Source organism: Aotus nancymaae, unplaced genomic scaffold (genome assembly GCF_030222135.1).
Source record: "Aotus nancymaae isolate 86718 unplaced genomic scaffold, 86718_ANA_hifiasm-v0.15.2.pri h1tg000020l, whole genome shotgun sequence".
Lineage (NCBI taxonomy): Eukaryota > Metazoa > Chordata > Mammalia > Primates > Aotidae > Aotus > Aotus nancymaae.
This window is the reverse complement of record NW_026988432.1, coordinates 52,604,018-52,616,355: the sequence shown is the minus strand read 5'-3', so window position 1 is coordinate 52,616,355 and position 12,338 is coordinate 52,604,018. Positions and strand designations below refer to the sequence as shown.

The 12,338-nt window shown below is 41.6% G+C and overlaps 1 protein-coding gene across 3 annotated transcripts in view; it reads right to left on the bottom strand.

Moving 5' to 3' along the window:
• Positions 1-4,421: 4,421 nt before the first annotated feature.
• Positions 4,422-12,338, bottom strand: part of OSBPL1A (oxysterol binding protein like 1A) — a 242,792-nt gene continuing 234,875 nt past the window's right edge. For all 3 annotated transcript variants that reach the window (XM_012445007.3, XM_064379326.1, XM_021673898.2), the window contains 4 exons: positions 9,358-9,474; positions 8,613-8,736; positions 6,785-6,875; positions 4,422-5,648 (listed from right to left, as the gene is read on the bottom strand). In XM_012445007.3, coding sequence (XP_012300430.3) covers positions 5,546-5,648; positions 6,785-6,875; positions 8,613-8,736; positions 9,358-9,474 — 435 coding nt within the window. In that variant the 3' untranslated portion in view covers positions 4,422-5,545. The remainder of the gene's footprint in view (positions 5,649-6,784; positions 6,876-8,612; positions 8,737-9,357; positions 9,475-12,338) is intronic.

Sequence of the window (12,338 nt, the reverse complement as noted above, 5' to 3'; positions counted from 1 at the left end):
CATGTGATCTAACTATGCTGATTGCAAAAAAAACTAATTAGGGGGTGCTGGTTTGAAATTTTCCTCTTGTGAATGTAAAACTATAGCAGTGCATTTACATAGGCTGTGGCATTTTAAAAAGTGAAAAAATGGTGGCGTGTTTGCTTTTGCACTGAGTCAGGAGACCTCTGTAACCAGGTTTGGGGTGCTGGGCCATGCGTTTGTTTTCTGCCTGGGAGCTTCCTGCAGCTGAGGGAGCAGCTTCATAGCTAGATGGAGAGGGGAAAGGTCAGGGGAGCAGGGAGGTATTAGCAGCAGAAAGGATACCCCAGCACTTGAACAGCAATAGATGCAGTTCACATAATTGGCTTCCTTTGATCAGTTCCCTCTCCCTGGCAAGTGCCAAAAATCAAGCTGTTTTCTTGGCTGCTGAACTATCACCATGTTTTCCTGTGATATAGACATGATGTGACCTTCATCTCTGAGTAATTATGGCATTTGGTCTGCTCATCCTCCTGCCTCATGGATAATTGCAGGGGCCCTTCTCTTTTTAGGGATAGAAGGGACACGCATGAGCCAATCCCCCCATTCCTTTTGCAAAAACTCTTAACCAAGCCAGGAGGATTCAAAAAGTGTTGGCAAAGCAGGTGTTTGTTTAGAAAAGATCACATTTTGTCTGGCAGTGTGACAGGGATTTTGCACAGCTGGAAAGGCAGAGGACAGTGCTGAGAGTGGAGTGTGTGGAACTGGCGCTATATTTGTGGCTTAAGCAGTACTTCCAGACCAAGTCACTGTTTTCAAATGCTTAACTATTTCTAAAGTAAAATAGAATTGTCCACAATACTAAAGGGATATTAAGCAAAAAAATTCAGATTATCAAAAGCTCTCTCCTTGTGAAACAACTGAAGACCTGGCTTGTACACTTGCATTATGGATAGATGGCACTCCTAGACCTCTTTCTCTCAACCCGAAGAACCCCTGTGGGACCAGTCAGCCTTTCACTGTCACCTAGGACCTATGATTTCAAGTCTTGCCTAAAAGTGGCGCTCTCTGGGGTTCTGAGTCCTAGATTATGTGATTTTGTATGTGCGGTAACAAATTAATGGGAGATAATGGTGGCTGTGATAGGGCCAGAGATATTTTGATTATGTAGTGAAGATGATACCTAGTGCTAACTTCTTTAGGAAAGAAAACACTATGCAGATGCATTAACACTTCCTTTTTTTTTTTTTTTTTTTTTTTTTGAGACGGAGTTTCGCTTGTTACCCAGGCTGGAGTGCAATGGCACGATCTCGGCTCACCGCAACCTCCGCCTCCTGGGTTCAGGCAATTCTCCTGCCTCAGCCTCCTGAGTAGCTGGGATTACAGGCACTCGCCATTATGCCCAGCTAATTTTTTGTATTTTTAGTAGAGACGGGGTTTCACCATGTTGACCAGGATGGTCTTGATCTCTTGACCTCGTGATCCACCCGCCTCGGCCTCCCGAAGTGCTGGGATTACAGGCTTGAGCCACCGCGCCAGGCCAACACTTCCTTTAATAGCTTAACACTCTCTACACTTAATTGACTTTTTGGTAAAGCTAAAGGCTGTGTTGACTGTCCAGTTTCCTCTACAAGGATCCTATAGAAGCCATGTCTAAAGTTGAAGTAGCTAAAAACAGCAACTTAGAATGGGTTTGCTTCTTCAGCCACAACTGTAGCGTCCCTCCCACTTGCCACCACAACAACACTGTTCTCGTTTTCCCACTGTAGAGAATCTCTTTCACATTGCCAAACAAAATTATGCAGCCCTCTCTATAGCATGCTTTGTAGTACATATCACTACAGCTGTTTTAATATGTAAAAGAGACTTACAAAGACATTACTATGCATAGTGCCTGATAGACCAAAACTTTAATTCCTGCAAAATTTTTTTTTATAGCAATGGCAGCAAGTGAACCAGAACAGCCACCACCACATTCCAACATATGGACCCTTTATTGTCTAACTGAAAAGAATCAACAAAGTCACTCATCACTGCCACCTGCACCTGGGCCTTTCCCCGCAAGCAACCCTCTACATATCTAATCCTAAGGATCCGCAGTTTCTGCAGCATCCACCAACAGTCATTTCTCCAATTATCAGTGCCCCACCTTTTATCTTAGTAGGCTCAAATGTTCAGAAAGCACAGGAATGGGAACCTCTTCCTGGGCATGCTGTTGTTTCGCAGTCAGATGTCTTGAAGAGATATGCTGCAGTGCAAGTGCCCATTGCTGTTCCTGCAGATGGGAAATTCCAGAAACATACTCTAAGTCCCCACAATGCTAATCCTCCAAGTGGACAAGATGTCCCCAAGCCAAAAAGCCCCGTTTTTCGTTCTGTTGCTTTCCCAGTAGAAGATGTAGCTAAAAAAAGTTCAGGATCTGGTGACAAATGTGCTCCCTTTGGAAGTTACGGTATTGCTGGGGAGATAACTGTGGCTACTGCTCACAAAGTTCGCAAAGCAGAAACTGAAAACTGGTAGGTACACTTTCCTACCATAATATGTAGGTAGGGAAAAAAACACTCGTGTTTTAAGCATTTTGATTTATTGACCTGGAGATTTAGATAGCTAAAAACAATTTGAGATAATATGTAATAAGTTGGGGTATACTCTAATTATTTCCTGGGGTTACTGTCTCTAACTTCCTAACCACCAGTTACTAATAAATGCACAGCAGATGCACTGTACCACAATGACTTGCACCAAGGATTTGACGCCCAATACATGAAACTAATGAACTCAGTCGCCTTTGAATACCTAGTCCATTGTCTAACAAACACAGTGGTAGATGCGAAAAGGGGATGGATTTTTAAAACAGGATGATTTAGTTGGCATGTTTAGGGACGAGCTGGAAAAAACTGAAGAGCAATGTAAGAGAGAAGTTTTGATTATGTAACAGAGCACTTAATCCATGCGGTAAGAGACAGTAGATGGACAGGTAAGAAGCAGAGTAAAGAGCTAAGTAACAGCTGAGATTAACTGTGGATGAGACTGCTTGATCACTCACAAGTAATTTTTAAGTTTTTCATTCATACTTAATGCCAAGCCCTATGCCAGCCCTCCTCCTCTATGTGTGGACAGTAGAGTAAGCAAAACATGGAACCTACATCTTAATGGGGGAGACAGACAGAAAAGTGTATTACAGCATGTATTATGGAGAAAACAAGGTACTGACACAGGCCTGCCTTTAAGTGTCACTATTTATTAGATAGATAGATAGATAGGGTGTTCACGCTCAGATATAAACTGATACCCAAGCATGAGAAGGAGCCAGCTTTGCAGGGTCTGCCCAGGTTGTGTCCTAGGGCAGGAAAGAACACGGGGGTTCCAGAGAGCAAAGTAGGCCACAGTGAGACTGGCTGGGAGGGGATGGGGAGATGATTGCATAAGATGAAGATTTTGACTGAATGTTCAATGGGAATCCAGCACAAGTGTTTTAAGCAGAAGAATGACGACTGATAAAATCAGATTCCTGTTTTTATTATATTCCTCAGATTGCTATGTAGAAAAAGATTAGCAGTAAGGGGAAGGTCAACAGAGGAAGTGGGGAGATGAGTTGAAAAAGTACCGAAGTGTTATATACCAATTAGTTACTTAAAATAATTTGTGGGAATTTTAAGTTGAACATCTGAGAGATGATGGACAAAAGCTATGTTTCATTCATAAGCAGGCTCAAGGACCAGTTACTATATTTAAGGAAAGACAAACTATCTGAGGGCTACGTGCACGTCTTATTTAAACTCTTTATGGACTTCTAGTGCAATTGTCAAAATGGCTGTTTTCAGCATGAAGTTGCTAAGATATTGTAGTGCAAAAGCCCATAGGTAACTAGTTAAGCTTAGTAACAGGAGGGTAGACCTTGCATTTCTGATCTTCTACTCATTTCACATGTTCAGTTGCATGTGAACTTTAAACAATTTGCATTATTCCTAACAGATTCAGCAATGACGCTGTTTGACGGGTCAGCATTCAGGGAGGAGTCTGCCACCAAGTGTAATGTATCAATAAACTTCATGCAAGCATACAATTTTGTATTGCTTATTTTTGTAATTTAGGAGGGCTACAAGCAACCAACCAAACACAAAAGTTCATCTTTTCAGACCTATAAAGCAGTATCATTTTCCAATTTCTATGTATATATACGTTTAAACCATTCCCGCTCTAACAGATCTAGTAATGAATTTTCTAGCCAGGTATTATTTCCACTTACTTCTGCATTTGGGATTCACACCGAATTAATATGGTAGTGACCAAGTTTAACTGAATGCTAGATACCTACTTACCACTATGTACGCCAGGTAACTGGTTATCTCCTTGGCTCTTGGAGCTATGGTACCACAAGGACTTCTTTCTTTGAAAGGACACTTCTAACAATATTAAGTGGCAACATTAGTATATTTAAAAGAAACCACAATTTGGGGGAACATTCTAAAACCTTTATTTAGCATCAGGTAGATTATTTCATTATAACACTTGTTAACTTCAAGACAGCAATTAAAATCATGTACTGGCAGCTACCTAAGGCCCCTGGGAGCAATATCTCAGTCTGGGGTTTGGATGGATAAATACTGTAAGATTTAAGATTAATGTACCCCAATTAAAGGGGCAAAGCTACTATAAAGTAGGTCTCCACACATATTTTAAGTACACAGGTACCTTGCAAACTTGAAATGCACAAGACCTCCTTTTATATAGTTTGATACTTACATACATGAGTGCAACTTAATTTCTCTAGTGGCATTTGCCACTGGAAATGGAAGCATTTAACAAGATTTGTCATTATGTAATGGTGATTAAAATCTGTATTTCTAGGGCATTTTTATGAATTGCTAGATTTTATACATATTTTCAGTTCAAATGTAAACTTAAACATTTTAATGATACTGATTGCAGAAAACTGTAAAAGTAAATTCAGAGCTAAGTAAATGAAATACTTTTCCAGTTTAATTCTTTAGAACTATTTTCAAATCAGAAATACCTGTTCTGGATATTCAGGCATCTTTTTTTCTTGGACGATGGAAGGGGTAAAATTGGGAGGATTAGTATGAATAAAAGCCATCTTACCAATGGAGTCTTCACAAAATGACATAACCTCTACATTTGAGCACATAAACATTGTATAGGAGGAGAGTTCTAAATATGTCAAAGGTTACATCTAAAACATTCAAGCATGACAGCATAAAAATATTCAAAATAACTTGATTTGGGATTACTATATAGTTCCATAAAGCTAAAGTTACATTTAGGTATAAACCTTCAGTAAATATGGCAACAGCAAACATAAAAAGCATATTCCCCAGCAGTTTTCTTTTACTTCTATATAAAATAGTATTCCAAATAAGTACATTTTGTAGCAAAATTATGCATTTTTCCTAAGACTTTCATCACCATTATCACCTTATACCCTACTTTTGTTGGGTGAAATGCAGTTATCTCATGAGTGTTTTTTCTTTTTAAAGATAAGTAGAAACCAAGGGAAAAAATTTAAAAACATAGGTTTAAGACTTATTTATAGATTAGCCAAACACCCTGACTTGTATCCATTTTAATAAATGTCAGGCAAATTGAAGTAGTTTCTGTCCCAGTAGCTGCCAGAGTAAATCCAGTCCTGTGCTCCATTGTAGGGATTAGGACCTTGATGGAACCACCTGTTAAAAGAAAAAGGCCAAGACTTACAGGAGAAATGATTCAAAATCACAGGCTGTTTCTTTACTAGCTTGCAGTATTTTTCTATTGCAGCAGTTCATTCTCTGAGTGAGGGATTTCCAAAGAGATGCTGAAGTGATTCTGTTTTTCTGCTTAGGGAACAGGTCTGCAGAGTAATATTCCAGAAGAGGTAATGATACCATGCAAAAGGGATATGGATTTCCCACCGGCATCTAAGCTACTTGACAGAAACGGGGTCTTCTAATAGGGTGGTTCGAACAACGTATTTGTCTAACTGGTTTATCTTCTAGGCTGGCTCTTATTTTCCACAAGACATTCTTTTAAGCAGTTAGGAGTAAATTAGGATAAAAATTTACAGCATACCCACAGCAGTATATAAGGCACCTGGTTCAGAGTAAATGCCCTTCAGACTCTTAAAGCTCCATTTTACACAGGAGAAGCTGAATGTCTAAGCAGTTAAATAACTTGCCCAACCTAGTAACTGCTGGCAAATTTAGGTTTAATGTTAAAGACCATGATTTTTCTAATATACCATGCTACACATAATCCAAAAGACATGAATAGACATTTCTCAAAAGAAGACATCCAGATAGCCAAAAGGATATGAGAAGATGCTCAACATCACTAATTATGAGGGAAACGTTAATAAAAACCACAAGATACCATCTTATACCAGTTAGAATGGCTATTATTAAAAACTAAAAATAACATGCTGGCGAGGATGCAGAAAAAAGCAAGCTCATATACTGGTGGTGAGAATATAAATTAGAACAGCCACTATGGAAAGCAGTATGGAGATTTCTTAAAAAAAACTTAATTGCTATATGATCTGGCATTCCCACTACAGGGTATTCCAAGGAAAGGAATTCAATGTATCAAAGGGATACCTGCATCTCCAGTGTTTATGACAGTATGATTCACAGTAACAAAGATAGGGAATCAACCTATGTCCATCAATGATGGATGAATGAATGGATACAAGTCAGTGGAAATAACTTCAGGCCTGGAACAAGTCGTCAGGGTCTGTTTTAGGTAGGCCCTTGCTCTGGAGTCACAGTGTCTGGCAACCCTGCCTTGTCTGCACACAGCAGCCTCACACCCCGACTTGGGCACGCACCTCGTCTTCCAGTCCTCTTCTGACTTGGACCTGTTTTTGCGGGCTGCTCTTTGTTTTTCCTCAAGTCGTTTTTTTTCTTCACTAGCTTGATCTAAAATATCATCAATATGAAGCATTAACACTCTACACAGAGGATGCCAGTCACAGTATTAAGCACAATAACTTCACAAGAGAACCATCTGCATGTATCAGCATCATTTCCCTTTTATTAAAACACAAATACCAGAGTCAAAAATGAAGCAAAAAATGTAACAGCTACCTGGGCTAGTAAGAGGCAGAGCTGGTATCACAGATGCAGCATCTCTGACCGCCTATGCTCTTAACAACCTTGGCTTTGCCAAGAACAACCTGCTTATTCTTAAGGCCAAAAGAACTGTGTTAAAATCCATCAGTGAAAAATTGGGTGTAAAAACTAAATCAATGTGAAATTATTCTAAATTCTTAGTGGGACCTCACAGAGCTCCTTCAGATTCCATTCTTAAGAAATTTAACGGTAGCTCACACCTGTAATCTCAGCACTTTGGGAGGCCGAGGTGGGCGGATCACCTGAGGTCAGGAGTTCAAGACCAGCCTGGCCAACATGGAGAAACCCCATCTCTACTAAGAATACAAGTTAGCCAGGCATGGTGGCGCATGCCTGTAATCCCAGCTACTTGGGAGGCTGAGGCAAGAGAATTGCTTGAACCCAGGAGGCGGAGGTTGCAGTGAGCTCAGTTCATGCCACTGCACTCCAGCCTGGGCAACAAGCAAGTCTGTCCACCACCATCCCCACCCAAAAAAAGAAATTTAAACAGTTTTCCAAAATGCTGTTGCTCACTTTTTCTCTACTGTGGCACTATGACATGTTGGATGTGATGATTCTATATCATAAGAGGCTGCCTGGTGCGGGAGAGGATGTTAGCAGCATTCCTGGCCTGCAGACGCCAGTAGTCCCTCCCAAGAAGTAACAACCAAAGTCTTCAGACTTTGCTACATGTTTCCTTAGGGAGAAAATGCCCCCCTTTTGAGAACCACTGAGTTGGAAGAAATTTAACAGTGTAAGATAAAAATGGCTGGGTGGGGTGGCTCACACCTGTAAGCCCAGCACTTTGCGAGGTTGACATGGGTGGATCACCTGAGGTCAGGAGGTCCGAAACTAGTTTGACCAACATGGTGAAACTCCATTTCTACTAAAATACAAAAATTAGCTGGGCGTGGTGGCATGCACCTGTAGTCCCAGTTACTCAGGAGGCTGAGGCATGAGAATAGCTTAAACCTAGGAGGCGGAGGCTGCAGTGAGCTAAGATTTCACCACTGCACTCCAGCCTGGGAGACAGAGTGAGAGACTTTGTATTAAAAAAAATTTAAATTTTTAAAATGTCGTAATTGATACCCCATTTACCCTGATGTGATTATTACACATTGTATGCCAGTTATCAAAATATCCCACATACTCCGTAAGTATATACACCTACTTAAAACCACACACAAAAACATGTAAGTTATAATTAACCAAGGGGAGGCCACACTCTCCTCTGAGGCCGATAAGGTGCTACATCAATTCTGAAGTAGACAGTGACATAATTAGTCAGAATATGCCTCTGGCCATCTCCAGTATATTAAATTCTCAGGGGAGTATTACTGAAATAATATGAGCTAATAAAGTCTGCTCAGATTTCCAAATTTAAAAGTTACTGAATTTAAACAATGTTAATTCAAACCATCTCTAAGAGAGACTAAAAATGCTAGTACTCCAATGATGCTAACAATCACCAAGAATAAAACAAAGCATCAACCCCCAAGAAATGAGTCTTCATTTCTACTGGCAGCTTTGGCAGATGCTAGTTACCTATCTCTCCGTTTTCCATGGCTCTGATGTCAGGTCGTAACCTGCAGTCTGTCTTGGGAATCACACTCTCCATGTCTTTGTCTACTTCATTCAAAACCATTGCAAAACTAGTAAAATTATACATCTGAAAAGATGCAAAAGGATACAATTAACATATACCAAGGCATCATGCAAAATGAAAAGCCCTGAAAGTAGAAGAGGGTTGACATGACAATGACCCACTCCCTTTCATGGAACAATGGTCAGTCTTTCTCAGATCACACATAATCTAAATGTTTTCACCAAAATATGCACCATCTGTGGGTATCTGTCTCAAAAACATCTCAAAGCAGGCTTTGCAGAATAAATATCCTCTATCATGATCAACTTGAAATAGAACTCGAAGCAAAAATCAACATTCTTTTATCTTCATTAAAATCATCCTTGCTGGCTCTGGAGGGCTGGTACTGACTGGTTGCACCAGCTTATATTTAACAAGGACCAGTTTTACTGCTAAGTAACTATTAAGCCCCAGTGAAGTCCTACCCAACACATCCTCCTGGCCAGATGCCAGAGGGATGGACAGCATGATGCACTCACGATGCACTGAACTCAGGCAAGAAGGGAGCACCCAAGAGCCAGTGGGGGCTCAGGATGCCAGCCTGCCTGTCTCTATGCTGCCTGGGCTGGCCCTGCATGTGCCAGGAAAGAGCATCACAATGCTGAACACAGACAGTGAGGCCACAGCCAGCAAGCCCAGTCTCACCTGGGCAGAATTTGGAGGTCGTGGGGCTATTCGCCACAGGAGAACGCTTCCAGGGATAATGAATACACTTTCAGAATCGGGCATTGGCATTTCATCCGACTCCTCGGAAGTGCTCATCTAGAAAAACCAACCAATGAACACAATTTAAGTGAAAGGTTTTAAGAGACAGTCTAGCACCACGTAATGACATTTCAGTCCACAACAGACTGTAAACATGATGGCAGTCCCCTAAGGTTACAGCAGAGCATGTAGAGAAATCTGCTATATGGCATTCGGTATTGGCATTGCAGATCAGGTAGGGGAACTGACTGATATTCAGTAACCGTGTTGGAACTTTTGGCTTTCCACATGAAAAAATAGATTAGAATACATACACCATCTAAGTTTGTGTTGGTACATTGTATGAGGCTCGCACAATGATGAAATGATTTCTCAGAACATTATCTCTATCCTTAGGAAAATATATATACACTTACAAATTGTAAACCATTGTTTATTGCACACCACTAGAATGTAAACTACATGAGGGCAGGGACATTGTGACCCTCTAATTCTTATAACCTTTTTTTCCTCAGTCCTCAGGAAAAGTAATAATTCTTATATCCTTTTAACACAGTGTGGGAAGCCAATGAATATCTGCTGAATGCCCAAGTGGGTGCTAAGAGTCTCCTGAGCTTCAAGGGCTGTGCCATTTAGTGTTATCTGCATTAAAGTCATTATCATCATCACTCTTTCCTATAGTGTTTTATGTTTTTAAGGCTTGTTTCCTTTCTAAAGACAAAAATAATTCATTTGAGTATTTATTTTTATTTATTATTTTTGAGATAGGATCTTGCTCTGTTAACCAGGCTGGAGTGCAGGTGCAATCACAGCTTACTGTAACCTCAAACTCCTGGGTTCAAGCAATCTTCCTGCCTCAGTCTCCCAAGTAGCTGGGACTACAGGTGTGTGCCACCATACCCCGCTAATTTTTTTAAAAATGTTTTTACAGAGATGAGGGTCTTGCTATGCTGCCCAGGTTGGTCTTGAACTCCTGGCCTCAAGCAATCCTCTCACCTCAGCCTCCCAAAGCATCATTTGAGTATTTACTGAGGAACTTCTGGAGGCCCAGCACTGGGGTGTTAGAGTCACTACTTGACTGTCATGGAGTTCACACACTAGAGAGGAACAATCTGAGAACAATGAAAGGTTATGCTCTTGGGAGTCAACTAAATTTATCGATGGCACAAAACCAGGAGGGATCCCTAGTGCATCTGATGAAAAGAGAATTTACAAAGATGTTAGGCTACATGGGAAGCCAGCGTTTCCTCAGGCTCCCCTCCCCGCGGCCCCAGCTATGCTAGTGCTCTGTGTATGCGGTCTTTATGCAACAATCCCTCGAGGAGATGTCCTGCCTGCTGTTTTAAACATACGAATTAAGGCTTTGGAAGGGTAATATATATAACATAAATATAACAATTTGTAAGTGTATATACATTTCCCTAAGGACAGGGATACGTTCTGAGAAATCATTAGGTGGTTTCATCATTGTGCAAACCCCATTATCACACAGTGAACAAATCTAGAACTACTAGCTGAGACAAGTTCAGTGAATACAGTTTACAAAATAGCACAGTGATGACAACACTGATACAAACTTCCCGCAGTGTCTGTGTTCAGGGACGTCAGAAATCCATGGCAGGTAGCTGCACACAGGAACAAGAGACCAGAAAAGCAGTGGATGTGTGAGAATACCTGCTCTCTCCAAGGGGAAAAACCACTTTTTCACAGACTGACTGGGAACTCAGGGGATATAAGGAATGTTCCCTGGAATTTCGCCAATGTTCTTGGCCGCCTTGCTCTGTAAAGAGAGTTGGAAGGCAAGTGTGTTGGGGAGATCGTCTTTGTCAAGGTGCCTCCTATTAGCAGGAGCTGCAGCTGAGGAGTTTGTGCTGGAGGTCCCAGAATCCCGGACCTGCCCTTCTCAGCCACGTCAGTTTCCTCCTGGCTGTGGAGCACAGCCCATGCCCGGTTCTTATGGGCGGGAAGATGGGATGTAAGGAGGGAAGCAGAACTGTGCACGCACAGCTGAAGGGAAACAAAGAAGGAAACAGCCCCAGCCACAGGAGAGCACAATGCTCCGGCCGTTTAATAAACCACTTTTCACTTTGGGCGCAAGGTTAACTCCGTCTACAAAGAAAGTCACTCATAAATACACCTTCAGCTTTGAGGGATCTTAGGGCTTCCTGAACTTTCACATGCATAAGAAACGCTGAAGAGCCCCAGAGACTGGTCTTCAGTAGGTCTGAGGGGAAGCCAGGCAGCCTGCATTTCTAATGAGCTCACACAAGATGCTCAAGATGCCTGTCTGAGGAAGTACTTTCGGCAGAAATGATTTTATCAGTCTTTACTATGAGCAGACACTGTTCTGAGCCCATTATGTTTGTTAACTCATTTAACAGGTAGGTGCTATTATAATGCCCATGTTACAAATGAAGGCACTGAGGCAGAGAGATGAGAAATCTGGGCTTCTGCTGCTCATCAGTGGTGGGGCTAAGATACTAACCCAGAGTTTGCACTCAGAACCATTATCTTGGTTGCTGGAATGGAATCCAACCTCAAACAAATATTTCCTGTCCAAAGAGGTGCAATCCTCTTCAGCTCTGAGCATTTACACCTGGAGGGAAGGGGCAGGAGTTTGCTAACCACTGAAGCCCGCCTGGGACCATGCAACAAGAAGCTGCGTGCCTCCCCTGTTGGGATCCAACTGCCCCACAAAGAAGAAAGTTTAGTAAGAAGAAGACAGCAGCCCAGGGCTGACTCCTTTGACTATGACAGTCTTAACGTCAGTAATTTCATGGTAAGGAAGAAGGCAACAAAACTGATGACAAACATGAAAATGTCAGAGAGAATTTTGGAGGAATTTTTTTTTTGAGAGAGTTTTGCTCTTGTTGCCCAGGCTGGAGTGCAATGGCACAATCTCAGCTCACTGCAACCGCCGC